The sequence below is a fragment of the Scyliorhinus canicula genome, chromosome 11 (assembly GCF_902713615.1).
Source record: "Scyliorhinus canicula chromosome 11, sScyCan1.1, whole genome shotgun sequence".
Classification (NCBI taxonomy): Eukaryota; Metazoa; Chordata; class Chondrichthyes; order Carcharhiniformes; family Scyliorhinidae; genus Scyliorhinus; species Scyliorhinus canicula.
The window spans coordinates 110,501,736-110,522,858 of NC_052156.1; the positions used below are offsets into that span (position 1 = coordinate 110,501,736).

The window sequence follows — 21,123 nt, forward strand, 5'->3', positions numbered from 1 at the left end:
TTGCATCGTCTGAGATATGTGTGATGGTGTGCGCATATGTGGGTGTTTTGTGGAGAACCAACATCAAAGGCTAAAAAAAGTTGCAAACTCCTTTTTTTTAAGCAAAAGTAATTCAGCAATAGCCCACTCTTCACCCTGTAAGAATTCTGAGACGGTGAGAAAGTGCTGCTGCTGTTGGGTATGGGTGGAGTTATTGCAAAGCCGAGGATCTTTTCACTGGCCTTGTGGTATGTTGACAATTATGTGTGCAAGCATGAGCTACTTTGCAACAAAAAAAAAAGAGTTGTTAGAACTCAACCCAGCCAAGATTCATTTAGCTTGCAACTATATATCGCCTATCCCCATGTGCAATATCATGACAGATTGACTAATTGTTTTAAATAGAACTGGCATTGTTTTAGAGCAAGTGATAAACTGGATTTTAAATAAAGATGTGTCCCATAGAACGAAACACAGCACTGCAAAAATGTGTAGAATGTGCAACACGACGGTTAAATGGTTTTCCCAACACCGAATTGAATTGTTCCACATTGCGTGTGTTTGGTTGTGTCTGGTATTTGATCAGCACCTCTGTGTATCAGAGAATTCAGGGGTGACCTAACTGAGTTCCTTCAAATATTAAAAGGATACAATAGGATAGTTGTAGAGAAATTAATTTCCTCTGCTAGGTGAATCAAAATAAATTGGGCGTAACCTTAATTTAGAGCAACGCCACTCTGGAGCAAAATCAGGACCTACTTTTGCACACTTTTCCACAGTTTGATGGTAGTCGAAATCTTGCTTTTTTTACAACCCCCCTTGAATCAGAGATGCTGAGGGAGATGGGGTTGGTTTAACTGTAATGATTAAATTTTTCTTGGATAATGGCATCAAAAGATGCGGAGCAAAAGCATGTACATGGGGTTGAGGTACAGATCAGCCATGATTTTATTGAATCGTGGAGATGGCTCAAAGGATTGAATGGCCTTTCCTGTTCCTATTCCCCAGAAAGTAGGTACCTCCTACACATGCAGAGTGTGTTACTTTTTTTTCTCTGCCTTTCCCCCGCCCACCCACCCATCATTCCTTCCTCAAAATCATTATAGTGCAGAATGAGGCCATTCGGCCCATCAGATGTTCACTGGCTCATTCGTTCCCTGGAACCATGTACATTTCTTTCCTTTCAGATAACAATCAAATTCTCTTTTAAATACCTTGATCGAACCTGCCTCTCGGGAGGTTTGTTCCAGACTCCAACCAACATCTAGTGGAAAAAAAATCTTCCATCACTTTTTTATAATAATAAATAATGTCATATTTTAATTGAGAGAGCAAAGCCCGTAGTGCAGGACACTCGAGTTGAGAAGACCTGGAGTACCGATAAGGTGAAGAATGAATGGACTCTGACCAGCATGAGTTTTATAACTCAGTAAATGGCAGATAAAAATATTTATGCCATGTGCGTTTAGTCACAGGCTAGGATCTCCACCCTCCTCACTACCAGCAGACTGTGAATTCCCCCTCCCCCACCCACCCACCATCTTCACAATGTTGTAGCCCACTCCAACTTGACATAACATCACCATTCCTTATCAGAGTAGCAACAAATTTATGGAGTTGCTCCTCTGAATCCGGGGGGTACTGTTACACATCGCAGTAGTTTAGGAAGGCTCAACGCCACTGAGATGGCCAATGAGTAGGGCCTCAGCTATGTTGCCTGCCTCCTTCTCAAAATCTGTTGGGGTAAGTATCTTGGGGTCTCCTTGCAGACCAGTACTAATTCATCGCTTGTCAGGGTTTATGTGGGTGGGGGAGGGCATTAACACGCAAACTACTCTAGACTTCTTCGGAAAATAAGTATTATTGTATGCATGCACAGGGGACTACATAGCGATGCCCCCCGCCCCCCTCATTTTGCGTTGATGTGAATAAACGTAACCCTCTTCAGTACCCTAGCTCGAATTTGCTATGATATTAATAAAAATTGGGACACATCAAAACTGAGGAATTTGGAAATTTGCTACCGCTTATAAAAAGGGAAATGAAAACACATTTTCTGTTGCAGACAAGTGATGAGATGAGAAATCAGGGCTGTTTAAATTAAGCTTGCTCCTGTCTGTAACACTTGTCAGTCTGCTTCAGTATTGGTAGATTCATTTGGTGTATAAATGGAAATGTTGGGGTGGGAGAGGAATTTGTGTAATGTGTAACAATATGGGCAGAATTTTCCAGCCCCACTCCCTGCCACAAGTCCGGAAATCCAGCCCGAAGTCAAGGAAACTTTTGTGGGTCCGGCAAATTATCCATCCAATCGGCTGCGGGCAGGACCACAAAATACTGTCCTCGTTACAAAGCAGAAATATGTTCACATGGTCTCCAGTCTGGATGCATGTAGTTGATATGTTGTGTTTCTAAATTTTAAAATACTCATGACCAGTGGGTATTGCAGCCTTTCTATAGTGAAAGAGTACCCGTTAACAATGTGATTTGTAATGTGAATTTATTCAAAAGATTATTACAAAGTGGCGTGAAATTGACAAAATTGGTCCTCAATAGTTGCAAGTAGCTTGGTTTGGATTCTTCTAATGACAGATTTTGCTATTAAAAACATTTTTGTAGACCTGCTCGATCTCTGTTGCCCCATTTCTGTCTTCTAAAAAGCAAGCTATTTAAATGCAAGCTATTTATTTAAAAAGTAAGGGCAGAGAAATGTCCCTCTCCAAAAGTAAAATGTTCAGGAGACCATTGGGCACTTTAAAATGTACTTTTTCCCTCAGCAGCTCACTGGAATGAAGGTTTTTGTTGCGCGATGCTTTGAACTTGACATTCATGAAGTGCTCCTGCCTTTGGGGATCTGCCTATCAATGTAGTTTAATGATTAAACTGCAAAGCACAACAAATGTGCTTTGCTGCTGGCCTTTTGGGCCCTGTTGACCTTTTTTACAGTCAGGAAAACCCTCGTTAAGACATCTGATCTTCAAGTAAATGTTAGTTTGTCAAGCCTTATTGTAAGGCATAATGGCTACAGAATTGTAAATGCAGGTTATCTATCAAGAATTGCTCTTTGGTCTTGAATTTCAAATGTGTCTCTTCAGTGCAAGGACTTGAGTTTTAACATATTATTGAACTACTGGAGGAAAACTTATTCTTTCCCTTTTTTTTCCTCCCCCCTCCTTACTAAACAGTTCAATGTTGACAAGGAAGCGGGGGAAAGACAGATTTATCATCGCTATTGCATGGAGCGAGCCAGCGCCCACTGTGCACATGTGTTTGCGACTGTCTCTGCCATCACTGCCGTTGAAGCAGAAAACATGATAAAGAGAAAACCAGGCAAGATTTACACTGGTCTAAGCAAGCTCCCCTGTTAGCTCTGCAGCTCAACAAACCAATACTGTTTTGAAGATCACTGCTGCTCGTTCTGCCATTCTGAAATAAAAGTTTGTTTGGCCACCATTTGCCAAACGTAATCAACAAGTGTACTTGAGTTGAGGAACAGCCCTAACAAATCTTAATTGAGTGGGGGAGTTCTGGACTAGGAGAACTGACCCTTTAGCAGGTACAAACATCAAGTATGTTTTAACAGTGTCACTAAAATATAGCTACTCTTTTAACATCTTCACTGGGCAAGTGTATACTTCATCATCATGCCATTTTACATTACTCATGACCATTGGGTACTGCAGCCTTTCTGTAATGAAAGAGTACGTGTTAACAATGTGATTTGTAACTTAAATTAGAACTAAATTAATGGCTTTTTAGCTCTTTCGTACTCCTAGAGAAAAATAAGTAATAAACCAAATTATTCATGGTCTATTGCAATCAAATTTCATAATCCTGTACACTTTCCCGTGGAATCTGCATGCAGGCACCTTTACAATTGGTTATCCTACCATTTCATAGAATTCTTACAATGCAAGAGGAGGCCATATGGCCCATCAAGTCTGCACCAACAGTGTGAAAGACCACTCTACCTAGGCCCACTCCTCTGCCCTACCCCCATAACCCCAACTAACCTACACAATTTTGGTCAGAATTGGACCAGGGATCTTGGTCCTGTGAGACAGCAGTGCTAACCACTGTGACGCCCCCAATACACCTTGTTTTATAGGTGTTCCATTCAGCTTGTGGAGATTATTTGCTTTTCACTGCAGAATTCTCATTGAGTGTTTTCTGAATTAGAAGTTCATTTGTTACATGCTATTTGTGTATCCAGCAAATAGATTAGAACTGTTGCTGGAAGGCACTGTGTATTGTATTGCACATATATCACACTTCAGTTCGCATGGGGGCTGTTACTTAGAAATCTTATGATGACAACATTTTCCAGATCGCTACCTTGCTAACTGTTGTTTATATCTGGCATTGCTGCAGTGATTGTGGAGTGCTAAGGTTTATATTTGGGGATGAGAGATTGGATAATCACAGATGACAAAGGCCATTTGTCCCATCTTCAGGTCACACTCAATGGATGCACTAATCTCCTCTCATTACATCCAACTAGTTCTCAATCATTTTGGAAATTTGGGGCTGAACCGTTATCTGGGCAATCATTGCATGTATTGTATTGAGCATTCTGTGTGAATGACTTCCTGAGACTTGTTCAAAATCCATGTTCTCCTGTCAGAATTAATTTGAAGTAGGTCTGTATTTCCCTTTTCCATTCAGTTGACCATCTCTGGTGTTTTTGTAAAATCACTTTGAATACCTTCCCATTCATGGTTAAGAAGTCTATATGTCTCTCCTGATATTGGAGATCATTTCTCAATATTCTTCTTTGCGCCCTCCAATGATTTAATGATCCCCTCGTCTCTTTGGTAGCCACCAGCACACTCAAATAAAACATTCGTAGGGGTTGTATACAGACCACCAAACTGCAGTGTTAATGTTGGGAATAGTCTGAGATGCATGTGATAGAGTGACTTAACCTGCATATAGATTGGGTGACTGAAATTATTTACAGTACAATAGAGGAGGAATTTCTGGAGTGTATACGGGATGGTTTTCTGAAACAGTATGTTGAGGAACCAACAAGGTAGCAGGCCATCATGGACTGGGTAATGGGCAATGAGAAAGGATTAGTTGGCAATCTAATCTAGTTGTGAGAGGACCCTTGAGGTTGAGTGACCGTACTATGGTAGAATTCTTTATCAAGGGGAATAGTGAGGTAGATGATTCTGAGACCAAGGTCCTGAAGCTCAATAAAGGTAACTGTGATGGTATGAGGCATGAACTGACTATGTCGGACTATGAAACATTACTGAAAGGATGGACAGTGGATGGGCAAAGGCAGTATTCAAGGAACTAATATGTGAACTTCAAAAGTTGTTTATTCCTATTTGGCGCAAGAATAGAACGGGAACTGTGGCCAAACCACATAGTGTTAGGTTCAAATAAGAGGCATACAAATTAACAAGAAAAAGCAATAGTCTAGAGGATTAGGAACAGTTTAATATTCAGCAAAGGCACACCAAGGGATACAATGTGAAAGTAAACTAGCAGAGAATGTAAAAACTGACCACGTTGCTATAGATATATAAAGAGAAAAGGATTAATAAAAATCTCCTCTTGTTTTAATTTTAAATGTTTGTTGCTTAATAACTGAAACTCAAAAGGCATCACTATAATTCTTAATTTTCATTTATTCTTTTTTGTTCTAGATGTAGTCACACCTAATGGCTTAAATATCAAGAAGTTCTCTGCTATGCATGAATTTCAGAACCTGCATGCCTTGTACAAGTCTCGGATCCAGGAATTTATCCGGGGCCATTTCTACGGGTATTATCTGTTGCTTTTTCATCTTTCTTTGTTTAATGTATTGTGCCACAATGCTGGAATTTCTGTAACCAGTAGAAGGTGTCTTTAGATCACTGTTCCAAGGCCATTTTTCTCAACCGTTGAAAGCTTTATTAGCCGTAATGACGAGCTGTGTCCTAATCGGTCATAAACTCCTCACATGATGTACTCGCTGATTCAAGCCATTCAACATTCCATGCACAAAACTGGAATCTATTAAACCATGCTTCGTTTCTGACCACCTTCCTAGCTTGGAACAGTAGTGTTGTTCCTGCACTGTCACTGGGTCAAAATCCTTGAACCCCTCTCTGACAGCACTGTGGGTGTACCTACACCTCAGGGACTGCAGTGTTTCAAGAAGGCAACTCCCGACCACCTTCTCAAAGGAAACTAGGGATGGACAATAGCCAGAGACTCCCGCAATCCATGAATGAATGAATAAATAAAACCAAAGTAATGCTTCTCCCGCTTTCTTATTGTCAGTGACTTGGTCGATAAGTTCTTTGTGGTTCCTTCCATTTAAAGTAACCATTTCGGCTAAGCTTCATCCCTCTTACTGTACTGGGAGTGAGATTTTTTTGTTTTTTGCTCGTTTCAGAGGTAGGATTGTCGATGTTTACAGTGTGCAATCAATTCTGAAAAGAAATTCTCTATTAGGCTATTATGATGCAAAAAAATTCCATTCACTGCAAATTACTTTTAGTGCTTTGTTGGACTTTCCGAAACAATTCATTCATTTATAGAATTTCTGCACCCAAAACAATCCAAGTCCTTGTAAAAACATTGCCTAACGGAAAGATATGCAAAGTCAAAATTTGCAGCCCACACTCGCTGTGACTATAGTCCCCTTGTTATATCCCTGATATAGTCCCCAAACATCTCTGTGAATACTTATAAATGGAGGATATTTAAACCTCTTTCAAATGCATTTTGTAATGTGGAGAGTAATTGAAATACTTTGCCAGGGCTAATTGAACTTTTTAAAATAAATCTGTTTGATTCTAGCCACCTGGATTTCAATTTGGAAAATACTCTCTTCTTCTTCATTGCTGGCAGATATGAATTTACAAATAAAGGAGCTGACTTATTCATAGAAGCTTTGTCAAGGTTAAACTTCCTCCTCAGGGTAAGAATGCGACAAACTACAAGTCTTATCAGGTTTATTTTGCGCTAAAATCCTAACGTTCCCAGATTAAGGCCGGGATTTTCCTGGCCCTTTTGCAGCGGGATCTCCCATAGAGGATGTGGCAAGCCAGTGGGAACTTTCTGGTACCACCAAAGTCTTTGGGCTTTTGTCTGGCCTGCCTCTCCTGTCGCCTGGAAAGCCGCCACAAGGGGTTGATTTTCAAGCAAGCAGGAACCCCGCTCTATGTCTTCTCGAGAATACCTAATACTTGCCATAGTTTGTAATGAGCTGTCATAAATAAATTTTGTTCTGTGCACAGCTGATGGTTTCATCAGATGGTTGAGGATTTCAGAAAAGGGGATTTAAGTATGTAAATCTTGTGTTGAATACTATTGTTTATAGTATTGGCTGTCAAAAACAGTTTGTGATTTTATTGACTTTAATTTAATCTGCAGATTAATGGCAACCACTGGTGACCAACCGATAGGATATCACCATACGTATGCTGCCTATTTTTAACCAGAGCTTTCTGTTCTAATCCCTTTTCGCTGCCATTTCCCTTTATCCACTTAATTCCTTGCTTTTCAAGTAGACAGCAAATTCTTTTTAAAATTTTGCCAAGCTATTCCTCAGAAGCTATTTCGTGGCAAAGCATTCCAAGTTCTAATTTTCATTTTCCTGAAGAGAACATTTTGCTTGACTAATTGGAAATAGTGACTGACTAATTTATCAGCGTTCTTTTGAGGAAGTTACAATCAATGTGGATCCAAGCGAACCTGTAGATGTGGTGTACTTGAAATTCCAGGAAGCGTTTGTCAAAGAGCCATATCAAGCTCCTTGTATAGGGGGTAACGTATTAGCATGGATAGAGGATTGGTTAGTTTAGAGGAAAAGAGTAGGGATAAATAGGTCATTTTTAGTTAAGTGCCACAGGGATTTGTGCTGGAGCCTTAAATATTTATTATCTTTATCAATAATTTGGATGAAGGGACCAGATGTATGATTGCTCAATATACTAAATTTGCTGCTGACTTAAGGATAGGTAGGAGAGGACATGAGGGGTTTGCAAAGGATACAAATGGGTTAAGTGGGCAGAAATGTGGTAGATGAAGTATAATGTGAAAAAATTTAATTTCCACTTTGGCAGGAAGAATAGAAAAGCAGTAGATTATTTAAATAGAGATTTTGCAGTAGAGAGGGATCTAGGTATCCTGGTACATGAATTACAAAATAGTAAGCAGGTACAGCAAGTTATTAGGAAGCCAAATGGAATGTTGCCATTTATTACAAAGGAAATAGATCATAAAAGTAGGGATATTCTGCTACAGCTATGCAGGACACTGGTGGGATAACATCTAGAGTACTCTACAGTTTTGATCTCCTAATTTAAGGAAGGAAATAACTGCATTGGAAGCAGTTCAGAACAGATGAACTTCGCTAACACATGGGATGATGGGTTTATCTTGTGTTGGACAGATTGGGCCTGTATCCATTCGAGTTTAGAAGAGTGCGAGATGATTTTATTGAAACGAATGAGGGGACTTGACCGAGTGGATTATTTCCAATTGTGGGAGAGACTAGAATTCCGAGGGTAACAATTTTAAAAATGTGGGGAGCGAATGGTCCCAGCCCCGCCCCGACGCCGGTGCGTGATTCTCAGAGATGCGGAGAATCGGCTCCATTTGTTCTGGTGCTTTTGGCGCTGCGCCGGTCGCGGGCCGCTGTACGAGGCCGGGCCGCCAATTCTTCGGCCCAAGTGGGCCGAGCAGAAAAAGCAAAGTCCTGCCGGCGCCATCCACACCTGGTTGCTGCCGGCGGGAACTCTGCGCGAAGGGTCGGGGGCGCCTTGTGGGGGAGGAGGGGGGCTCTGTCCCTGGGGGGGGGGCTCCAATGGGGTCTGGCCCGCGATCGGGACCCCCCTATCGGTGGTCTGGCCTCTTTTTTTTCTTTCCCCACCACCAGGCCTACTTTGTTGCGCGTCCGGCCCCAGAACCCCCGCGCCATGTTTTGTCAGGGCCGGAGCGTTCAGTAAGGCCACTGTGCATGCGGGGGTTGGTGCCACCCCCAGTGCACGCCAGGAAGTAAAGCTGGAGTGGCATGAACCGTTCCAGCGCCCTGCTGGCCCCCTGTGGGGGACAGAATTGCTACTGCCCACGCCCGTTTCACGACGGCGATCTCGACGGTGCGGACACCACGCCCAAGGTGTCTCCTATTTAAGGAAAGAGATGAAGAGAATTGTTTCAGAAACTCGTTAGTCTTCTCCAGAGGGAAATGGAGGCTGGGCCATTGAGTATCTTTACGGCAAAGTTAGATACATTTTGACCACCTCGAATACTCGACCAAAATTCAAGATCAAAATCTATGTGGCATAAGGGCAGCACGGTGGGTTAGCACTGCGGCCTCACGGCGCCAAGGTCCCAGGTTCGATCCCAGCTCTGGGTCACTGTCCGCGTGGTGTTTGAACATTCTCCCCGTGTTTGTGCGGGTTTCGCCCCCACAACCCAAAAACGTGCAATTGCCCTTTAATTGGAAAAAATGTTTTGGGTAATTTTAAAAATAAACGTATACGGCAGAGACAGGAAATTAGAGTTATTGCCACAATCCGATCAGCCATGCACTTGTCAAATGGTGGAGCAGGCTTGAGGGGTAAAAATAGCCAACTTCTGTTGTTTATTTTTCATTCCATCAGTGATAATGCTGGTTAGGAGATTTGCTCCCAGCATCTTTTGTATAACCAGCATTGCAAGATGCTTATAGACACACACTAGCATTCAGTCCATCTCCAACTCGGAACTTTAGTGTACATTATCTAATTAGCTATGTGCTTTAGCATACATACTCAGCTCATTCCTCAGTATCACAGAATATTTGCAGTGCAGAAGGAGGCCTACTTGCATCTGCACTGGTTCTCTGAAAACGCATTCAACCTAGCCCCACTTCCCTGCCTTATCCCTGTGATCTCACACAATCTTTTCAGATAGTGATCCAATTCATTTTGAATCCTTGATGAAACTACCGTCACCAAACATTTCCTCGCATCACTTTTGCACCTTTTGCCAATTATTTTGAATCTGTGCCCTCTAGTTCTTGTTGCTTTGAGTTGGAGCAGTTTCTCACTATTCCCTTTGTCCAGTCTCCTCTCAGCCACTTCTCTCCAAGGCAAATCCCAACATCACCAATCTAATATCACAAAACAGTTCTTTATTCCTGGAATAATTTTTGTAAATTTCCTCTCTACTCTCTCCAAAGCCTTCGCATTACTCCAGAAGAGGCCTAGCCAGTGTCTCCTACAAGTTCAACGTGATTGCCTTACTCTTGTATGTAATGCCCCTATTAATAGCGCCTAAAATACTATATGCCTTATTGTCTGTTCTCTCAACATGCCCTACCTCCTTCAGTGACAGTAGTATCAGATTAGACTGGGTGTTATATTCTAGCATTATATAAGATCCATTTTCAATTTGAACATCATTCAGGTTGCCATGAACCTCCAATTTGGTTTAACCTTATTATTTAGTTTAACCTTATTATTTAGTTTAACCTTATTGTTTGTGGGCGGCACAGTGGTTAGCACTGCTACCTCATGCCGCCGAGAACCCGGGTTCCGTCCCAGCCCCGGGTCACTGCCTGTGTGGAGTTGGCACATTCTCCCTGTGTCTGCATCAGTCTCACCCCCACAACCCAAAGATGTGCAGGGTAAGTGGATTGGTCACGCTAAATTGCCCCTTAATTGGAAAAAAAGTTTGGTACTTTATTTTTAAAATTTGCTGTATGTTCTATTCATTAATTTCTCAAGATTTGCTATATGATGAAACTACTTTATAGAATCTAAAAGTGAAGGTATGTTTGAATTCATCATGGTTTTCAAACCTTTTACCTAGGGGTAATAAGTCGATGGGGAATGTTTAACTAGGTGGAGGAGTAACTAGACCTGAGGGCAGAGGTTAGTATTTAGCATTTAATTTTACAATAAAAATCTAGCGCCAGGGCCATATAGTTCATTGTAACTTAATCTCATAACAATTTAATATTTATTTTGAATTAATTCACTTGTGCATAAATCTCACTCAGGGGGGTGCAGTGCTCTAACTGTGAGATGTGGCAGATCCGTGACGCTTCCAGCGTTCCGTCGACTACGTCTACAGGAAGTGTAGCCAATGGCAGCTGCTCACAGACCACGTGGTTCAGTTAGAGCAACAGTTGGAAGCACTCAGGAGCATGCAGCTGGTGGAAGGTGTCATAGATAGGAGGTATAGAGACATGGTCACACCCAAGGTGCAGGCAGACAGATGGGTGACCGCTAAAAAGGGCAGGCAGTCAGTGCAGGAATCCCCTGTGGTTATCCCCTAATCCAACAGGTATACTGTTTTGGATAGCCTATCAGGGGGAAATAACAGCAGCCAGAACAGTGGCACTACAACTGGCTCTATTGCTCCGCAGGGGAGGGCAAAGTGCAGAAGAGCGATGGGATTCTATAGTAAGGGGCACAGATAGGTGCTTCTGTGGATGTGAAAGAGACTCCAGGATGCTATGTTGCCTCCCTGGTGCCAGGGTCAAGGATGTCTCTTAACAAAAACAGGACACCCTGAAGGTGGAGGGTGAACAGCCAGAGGTTGTTGTACACATAGGTACTAACGACATAGGCAGGGAGAGTGATGAGGTCCTGCAGAAGGAGTTCAGGGAGTTGGGGAGTAAGCTAAAATGCAGGACTTCCTAGGGTTGGAACCTCAGGATTACTCCCTGTACCACATGTCAGTGAGGCTAGAAATAGGAGGTTAGTGCAGCTAAACACGTGGCTAAACTGGTGGTGTAGGAGGGAGGGTTTCAGATTTCTGGACCATTGGGATCTCTTCTGGGGTAGGTAGGACCTGTACAAGAAGGACGGGTTGCATCTAAACTGGAGGGGCACCAATATCCTGGCCGGGAGGTTTGCTAGATTCACTTGGGAGGATTTAAACTAGCATGGCAGGGGGGTGGGAAGCAGCGCATTAGCTTAGAAGGTGTAAAAACTGAAGGGGAAATAGAGAACAACATCACCCTCGGGCAGAGCAAAAAAGGTGACAAGTGTGAGAAGGGAGGCGGTCAATGCAGGACTGAGGGTGTTGTACCTAAATGAATGCAGTGTGTGGAGCAAGGCAAATGAGCTTGTTGCGCACCTTAAAATTGGCTGGTACGATGTGGGCATCATAGATACGTGGTTGTAAGGGGATCAGGGCTGGGATCTAAATATACAAGGATATGTGTTCTACTGAAAGGGCAGGCTGATGGGCAAAGTGGGTGGGGCTGTGTTTGGTAGCAATGAAGTTAAATCTATAGCAAGGAGTGATATAGGATCAGAAGGCATAGAATCTCTGTGGATAGAGTTGAGGAATCACAAAGGTAAAAAGACCATGATGGGAATTATGTACAGGTCCCCTAGCAGTAGTCAGGATGTGGGGTAGAAAATAAATTGGGAGATAAAAAAGGCATGTTTAAAAAAAAAAAAAAGCAATATTACAATAATCATGGGGGACTTCAATATGCAGGTGGACTGGGAAAATCAGGTTGGTAGTGGATCTGAAGAAAAGGAATTTATGGAATGTCTAGGATATGTTTTTTTTGGAGCAGCTTGTGAGCTTCCCTAGAGCCTACTAGGGAACAGGTAATTCTGGATTTGGTGATGTGTAATGAGGCAGACTATTTAGGGAACTTAAGGTGAAGGAACCCTTAGGGAGCAGTGACCACAATATGATAGAATTTACCCTGCAGTTTGAGAGGGAGAAGCTGGAATCGAATATAACGGTATTGCAATTAAATAAGGCTAACTACCAAGACATGAGGGAGGAGCTGGCCAGAGTTGATTGGAAAAGGAGCCCAGCAGGGAAGACAGTGGAACAGCAATGGCAGGAGGTTTTGGGGGTTATTCGGGAGGCATAAGAGAAATTCATCCCAAGGAGAAAACATGCTATGCTAAAGGGAGGACCAGGCATCCATTTTTTTTTTTTTAAATAATTTTTATTGAGAAATTTTGATTTTATACAACAATAACGCACCTTAGTAAAATACCGAAAATAACAATAATATTAACAATCATATACATTCGCCCCATCCCCATGAACAACCCAGCATTTTAACAACAACGCAAATTAACACACTATAAAGTTACAAAATAAACACTACAATAATGCACCCCCCCCCCCCCCCCCCCCCCCCCCCCCCCGGGTTCCTGCTGCTATTGACCCAGTTACCTATCTCTGAGCCAGGAAGTCCAGAAAAGGCTGCCATCGTTTATAGAACCCTTGTGTTGATCCTCTCAGGGCAAATTTGACCTTTTCCAATTTTATAAATCCCGCCATGTCACTGATCTAGATCTCCACGCTTGGGGGCCTTGCATCCTTCCATTGTAACAGAATCCTTCGACTGGCTACTAGGGACGCAAAGGCCAGGACCCCGGCCTCTTTCGCCTCCTGCACTCCCGGCTCCACCCCAACCCCAAAAATCGCGAGTCCCCACCCTGGTTTGACCCTGGATCCAACCACCCTCGACACCGTCCCCGCCACCCCCTTCCAGAATTCTTCCAGTGCTGGGCATGCCCAGAACATATGGGCGTGGTTCGCAGGACTCCCCGAACATCTGGTGCACCTGTCCTCACCCCCAAAGAACCTACTCATCCTAGTCCCGGACATGTGGGCCCGGTGCAGCACCTTAAATTGGATGAGACTAAGCCTCGCACATGAGGAGGAAGAGTTGACTCTCTCCAAGGCCTCCGCCCAAGTCCCGTCCTCTATCTGCTCCCCGAGTTCCTCCTCCCATTTAGCCTTCAGCTCCTCCACTGACGACTCCTCCACCTCCTGCATTACCTTATAGATGTCAGACACCTTCCCCTCTCCTACCCACACCCCCGAAAGCACTCTGTCCATCGTCCCCTGCGAGGGCAGCAAAGGGAATCCCTCTACCTGTCGCCTAGCAAACGCCTTTACCTGCAGGTATCTGAACATGTTCCCCTGGGGAAGGCCAAATTTATCTTCCAGTTCCCCCAGGCCCGCAAACCTCCCGCCAATAAACAGGTCCCTCAATTTGCTGATGCCCGCCCTTTGCCATCCCCTGAATCCCCCATCCGTGTTCCCCGGGATGAACCGTTGGTTGCCACCCAGTGGAGCCTCCATCGAGCCCCTTGTTTCCCCTCGATGCCGTCTCCACTGTCCCCAGATTCTTAGGGTCGCCGCCACCACCGGGCTCGTGGTAACCCTCTTGGGGGAGAGCGGCAACGGTGCCGTTACCATGGCACCCAGACTCGTACCTCTACATGACGCCATCTCCATTCTTTTCCACGCCGCCCCTCCCCCCTCCATCACCCATTTACGCACCATTGACACATTGGCTGCCCAATAGTACCCCAGAAGGTTGGGCAGCGCCAGCCCGCCTCTATCCCTTCCTCGCTCCAGGAACACCCTCCTCACTCTCGGAGTCCCATGTGCCCACACAAAGCTCAGAATACTGCCGGTCACTCTCCTAAAGAAGGCCCTGGGGATAAATATGGGCAGGCACTGAAAAAGGAACAAGAACCTCGGAAGAACTGTCATTTTGACGGACTGCACCCTCCCCGCCAACGACAATGGCAGCATGTCCCACCTCCTGAACTCCTCCTCCATCAGATCTACCAGTCTGGTAAAGTTATGCTTGTGGAGAGTCCCCCAGTCCCTGGCCACTTGCACCCCCAGGTACCTAAAGCTCTCCCCTGCCCTCCTAAGCGGGAGCCTACCAATTCCTTCCTCCTGGTCTCCAGGGTGCACCACAAACACCTCGCTCTTGCCTAAGTTTAATTTATAACCTGAGAAGGTCCCAAACTCGGCTAGTAACTCCATCACTCCCGGCACCCCTCCCACCGGGTCCGCCACATACAGTAACAGGTCGTCGGCATACAACGACACCCTATGTTCCTCTCCACCTCGCACCAAGCCTCTCCACCTCTCTGAATCTCTCAATGCCATCGCCAGCGGCTCGATTGCCAGTGCAAACAACAAGGGGGACAAGGGGCAACCCTGCCTGGTCCCTCGGTAAAGCCGGAAGTACTCCGACCTCCTCCTATTCGTGGCCACGCACGCCATCGGGGCCTCGTATAGCAGCCTTACCCATCTAATGAACCCTTCACCAAATCCAAACCTCCCCAACACCTCCCATAGGTACCCCCACTCTACTCTATCGAAGGCCTTCTCCGCATCCAGCGCCACCACTATCTCTGCCTCCCCCTCAATCGCCGGCATCATAATGACATTCAGCAATCTCCGCACATTCGTGTTCAGCTGCCTTCCCTTCACAAAACCTGTCTGGTCCTCGTGCACAACCCCTGGCACACAGTCCTCTATCTAGGTGGCCAGGATTTTTGCCAGCACCTTAGCATCCACATTGAGGAGAGATATGGGCCTGTATGAACCACACTGCTGGGGGTCCTTGTCCTTCTTTAAAATTAACGAGATCAGCGCCCGTGACATCGTCGGGGGCAAAGTCCCCCCTTCCCACGCTTCGTTGAGTGTCCGCACCAGCAAGGGGCCCACTAGGTCCACGAACTTTTTATAAAATTCCACCGGGAACCCATCCGGCCCCGGTGCCTTCCCTGACTGCATCTGCCCGATCCCCTTAACTAGCTCCTCCAGCTCAATCGGCGCACCCAGCCCCTCCACCTTCTCCTCCTGCACCTTCGGGAAAGAAAGCCTGTCAAGGGACCTCTCCATTCCCTTCCTCTCCCCCGTTGGCTCCGACCGGTACAGTTCCCCGTAAAAGTCCTTGAAGACCTCATTCACCTCTACCCCCTTCCGCACCACATTCCCACTCTTGTCTCTCACTCCAGCAATCTCCTTAGCCGCATCCCGCTTACGGAGCTGATGAGCCAGCATCCTACTCGCCTTTTCACCATGTTCGTACACTGCCCCTTGTGCCTTCCTCCACTGTGCCTCAGCCTTTCTAGTGGTCAGCAAATCAAATTTAGCCTGCAGGCTGTGCCTCTCCCCCAACAGTCCCTCCTCTGGTGCCTCTGCATACCTCCTGTCCACCTCCAGCATCTTTCCCACCAGTCTATCCCTCTCACTCCTCTCGCTCCTCTCCCTGTGTGCCCGGATGGATATCAGCTCCCCACGAATTACTGCCTTCAGGGCTTCCCAGACCATCCCCACCTGAACCTCCCCCGTATCATTCACCTCAAGGTACCCCTCAATACTTGCCCGGACCCTCCTACACACCTCCTCCTCCGCCAACAACCCCACAGCCAACCGCCACAATGGACGTTGGTCTCGCACCTCCCCCATCTCCAACTCTATCCAATGCGGAGCGTGGTCGGAGATTGCAATGGCCGAATACTCGGCCTCCTCCACTCTCGGAATCAGTCCCCTACTCACCACGAAGAAATCTATCCGAGAGTAGACCCTATGTACGTGGGAGAAGAAAGAGTACTCACGTGCCCTCGGCCTCACAAACCTCCATGGATCCACTCCACCCATCTGATCCATAAACCCTCTCAGTACCTTGGCCGCCGCCGGCCTCCTACCCGTCCTAGAGCTGGACCGATCCAGTGAAGGATCCAACACCGTATTAAAGTCCCGGGACCAGGCATCCATGGCTGACGAGGGAAGTCCAGGATAGCATAAAAACAAAAGAAAAAGCATTCAAAGTGGTGAGAATTAGTGGGAAGCCAGAAGATTGGGAAGCCTTTAAAAGCGAGCAGAGGACAACTAAAACAGCAATTAGGGGGAGAAGATGAAATATAGATAGTAATATAAAGGTAGAAAGGAAGAGCTTTTTTTCAATATATAACGGGTAAGAGAGAGGTTAAAATAGACATTGGATCACAGAAAAATGTGGCTGGAGAAGTAATAATAATAAATAGAGAAATGGCAGACAAACTGAATAGTTACTTTACATCAGTTTTCACGGTGGCAGACACCAGTGGGATACCAGAGCTCCAGGAGAATCGGGGGCAGAGGAGAGTGCAGTGGCCATCACTAAGGCGAATATTCTGGGAAACTGAAAGGTCTGAATATGAATAAACCACCTGGACCGGATGAACTACACCCCAGGGTTCTAAAAGAGATAGCTGAGGAGATTTGGGACTTGGGAATCCTTGTTCATGATTCTCTTAAGGTTAACGTGCAAGTTCAGTCGACAGTTAGGAAGGCAAATGCAATGTGAGCATTCATGTCAAGAGGGCTAGAGTACAAGAGCATGGATGTACTTCTTAGGCTCTGGTCAGACCCCATTTGGAGCATTGTGAGCAGTTTTGGGTCCTGCATCTGAGGAAGGAAGTGCTGGTCTTGAAAAGGGTTCAGAGGACGTTCACAAGAATGATCCCTGGAATGAAGAACTTGTCGTATGAGGAACGGTTGAGGACTCTGGGTCTGTACTCATTGGAGTTGAGTTTAGAAAGATGAGGGGGGATCTTATTGAAGCTTGCAGGATACTGCGATGCCTGGATAGAGTGGACGTGGAGAGGATGTTTCTACTTGTAGGAAAAACTAGAAGCAGAGGACACCATCTCAGACTAAAGGGACGATCCTTTAAAACAGATGAGGAGGAATTTCTTCAGCCAGAGTTTGGTGAATCTGTGGAACTCTTTGCCACAGAAGGCTGTGGGGGCCTTTTGACAGAGATCGGTAGGTACTTGATTACTAAGGGGATCAGGGGTTATGGGGTGAAGTCAGGAGAATGGGGATGAAAAAAATATCAGCCATGATTGAATGGTGGAGCAGACTCGATGGGCCAAGTGGCCTAATTCTGCTCCTATATCTTGTGATCTAACACAATGGTGGGGGTTTTCCCACCTTGTTTTGGCGGGGTCCCATCGCGAGGGAACGCAGCAGGCCAGCCAAAAGTCCACTGACCTTTGGGACTGGAAGATCCTGGCAGTGGGTGGGACCAGAAAATCTCAACCAATGTATTTGTGTGTGCAACTTCTATTGATGTGGAACCCACAACCTTATTACACTTAAGGGGAGAGACTGCTGTAAGATGCTTTGTCGTGATCATCTTGAGATCATGAAAACCACTTCTAATTGCAAGTTACTACTTTTCCAATCAAGGTTTATTTCTTTTAAAAAGGTTACCTCAGCAAGTGAGGGCTTCATCAAAGTTAATTGTTCCCTCCAATATTATTGAACCTTCCTCTGCATTTGAGCATGTTTTAAAAATGTGTAACATTGTATTGCCTATTATTATTAAACTACATGGCAGATGATGGTCACTGAAAATACTAGCATTTGATAAATGGATAGTGAGCGATTCAAATAGTGTGACTATCATACTGTAGAAGGATTTTTTTTGTGTGTGTGTGGAGAATGTTAATTTTAAATGCAGTGTTTCTCTCTCTTTACTAGGTTCACAAGAGTGATGTAACTGTTGTGGTGTTTTTCATAATGCCGGCAAAAACACACAACTTTAATGTTGAAACACTGAAGGGGCAGGCAGTCAGAAAACAGCTATGGTATATCGATCTTTTCTGTTGTGATTTTGAATTCTCTGTTCCACTTGAGAACTCGACACACAGTCTGTCAGCATGGTGTCCCCCGAGAGATTTCTAACTTTACTAAACTAAATCAGTCCGCTTGCAACTCCATTCAATTGTCAAGGCTGTATATTGTGCCTTAGTGATTCATAGTTGTTCTTAACATCACAAATTGGAATGAATTTTAGTGGAGGAAGTATATACAATCCCTGCAGTGCAGAAGAAGGCCATTTGGCCCATCAGATCAGCAGCAACCCTCTGAAAGAGCACCCTACCTAGGCCGATGCTCATATCTTAACCTGTAACCCCATCTAAATTGCCCCACCAAAAGGGCAATTTAGCATGGCCATTCCACCTATCCTGCATATTTTTGGGCTGTGGGAGGAAACTGGAGCACCCGGATGAAACCCACACTGGGAGAGTGTACAAACTCCCCACCGACAGTAATCTAAGGCTAGAAGCGAACCCGGATCCTTGGTGCTGTGAGGCGGCAGTGGAAACCACTGTGCCACCGTACTGCCAGGAGTGGTGTATTAAGTTGGACACTTGATCACTGGTTCAAGAGCAACCCAGATTGATGGAATGAAAGTTTCTCTGCCTTTAATGGTCTGAAGTAAAGCAAGCCTGTGCAGCCTGAATTCTATTCTCTAGGCTGTGGGCCTACAACACAAAAGCATCCTAAACTTGGCAGCCATCCATAAGTGATTACCAATTAATGCCATGAGAAAGGAAGGTTGTGGAGTGGGGCAGGAAGCAAAACAAATGTCTCAACTGATGCAATTGGGGATGCTGTGAGGTGTAACTTTATTACAGGTATTCAAAATCGCCAGGGGCTTGGGCATAGTAGAATGGGAGAAACTGTTCCCGTTGGTGGAAGTATCGAGAACTTTGAGATGATTGGCAAAAGAAGCAACGAATCGCAATGAGTTAATTTGGAATGCATTGCCCGAAGAGTATGATGGGGGCAAATTTAATCGTGGCTTTCATAAGATAATTTGAACATCAAAAGATTTTGCAGGGCTGTAGGGAAAAGGAGGAGGAATGGTACTTGGTGAGTTGCTATTGCAGAGAGCCAGCACAGTCACGAAGGGTTGAATGGCCTCTCTGCTACGATGCTTTGCTGAAACTGCTTTTTGGTTGCGCTGCTTGTACCTGTCTTGAATGCTCAATGCCGATTCTTCCTATTAAAATAAGAAGAGTTTCATTTTGTAGTAATAGCATCACTGAACTTGTGCGCAAATAAATGTTGCGTGAGATTGCAGCACAACTGGTTCTAGTCTCCTACGAGTCACTGGCAATCGATGGAAAGTATTCAAACTCTGTGCCCTTAGTGTCCATCACCATCCTGAGACGTAACCATAGCAACTCTGCAATAAATTTGCAGATGCTTTTTTTTAATATGCCATTTGTTCCACAAATGAAACCTGCCTGTGTCACACAGTTGATACAAAACAATTACCACAAAATTTATATAAATTGCCAAAGTATGTCCACAATTAATGGCGTACAAAAAATAAACGATTAGACGCTCCCATCATGACCAAAGAATCATCATATCACCACTCCATGGCTGCTGTTACAAATCGGCATGGCATGGCACTGGTGAATTTAATGTCTTTCACACTTGGCAGCTCTCCCAAACATATAACCTTCCAGGCGCAACCGTGTGACTAGGAAGAATTGACACTCCGGTCAGGGGAAATTAAGGTAAAATTGAGAAGCTTATATTTTTCTTAAACCATGTGTTTGAACAAAATAATAATTCCATGCATCCATATTGCATGCAGAATCACTAACCACACCACACTCTCTCTTTAGTGGGCTAAACACGTGTTATTTTATTGCTCACAATTATTGATATCTGGCCTTCTACCTTGACTTTTCCACCGAGATTCTGGTCTGCCCCTCACTGCAGACTCTCCAACTGGCCTCCCGAGTGTTTCCTTTGACCTGTCTGTACTGCAGGGAGGTGGTGGCTCTGTGGTATTGTCACTGGATTAGTAATCCAGCGACACAGGATAATGCTCTGGTGTTCCAGGTTCAAATCGCCCCACAGCAGATGGTGAACTTTGAATTCAATAAAAATCTGGAATCAAAAGCCAAATGTTGACCATGAAACCATTGCCGATTGTTGTAAAAATCCATCTGATCACAAATGTTCTTCAGGGAAGAAAATCTGCCTTTACCTGACCTGGCCGACATGTGACCCCAGACCCACACTCTTAATTGCCCCCTCCACTGAAATGACCCTAGCAAACTACTCAGTTCAAAGGTAATTAGGGATGGGCAACAAATGCTGGCCAAGCCAGTGATGCCTACATCCCAAGAACAAACTTTAAAAAACATAATCAGTGGGATTCTCCGTCGGTGGGATCCTCCGCCCTGCCGGAGGTGCACCCACACGTTTCCCGATGGTGTGGGTTGGCCTGCAATGGGAAACACCATTGGCAGCTGTGGGAATGGAGAATCCTCATGCCGGCAGGAGCGCGCTACACCGGGAAATGGGGCTGGCAGGATGGAAAATAACGCCCAAGAAGTTTGACAATTTATTTCCTTACTTTTCTTCCCCTGCTGAGGGCTTGGCTAGTAGGTTTCTATTTCTCCCTGAATGTGGGTTCCTTGGACAATGCTGCATTAAGATTGTGTAGTGTTATTATTCACAATCAGCTTGGCTGGTTCAAAGAAAAAATATCAAACCTGATCCCTCTCCCCAGTTGTTAGATGGAAAGTCAAAGCTGGTCCATTTCGCTTGACA

General features: G+C 44.9%; 1 protein-coding gene across 1 annotated transcript in view; it reads left to right on the top strand.

Moving 5' to 3' along the window:
- gys2 (glycogen synthase 2) overlaps positions 1–21,123 on the top strand; it is a 60,111-nt gene that overhangs the window by 17,313 nt on the left and 21,675 nt on the right. The window contains 4 exon segments of the mRNA XM_038811068.1: positions 3,165–3,309; positions 5,637–5,754; positions 6,778–6,898; positions 18,241–18,347. Coding sequence (XP_038666996.1) covers positions 3,165–3,309; positions 5,637–5,754; positions 6,778–6,898; positions 18,241–18,347 — 491 coding nt within the window.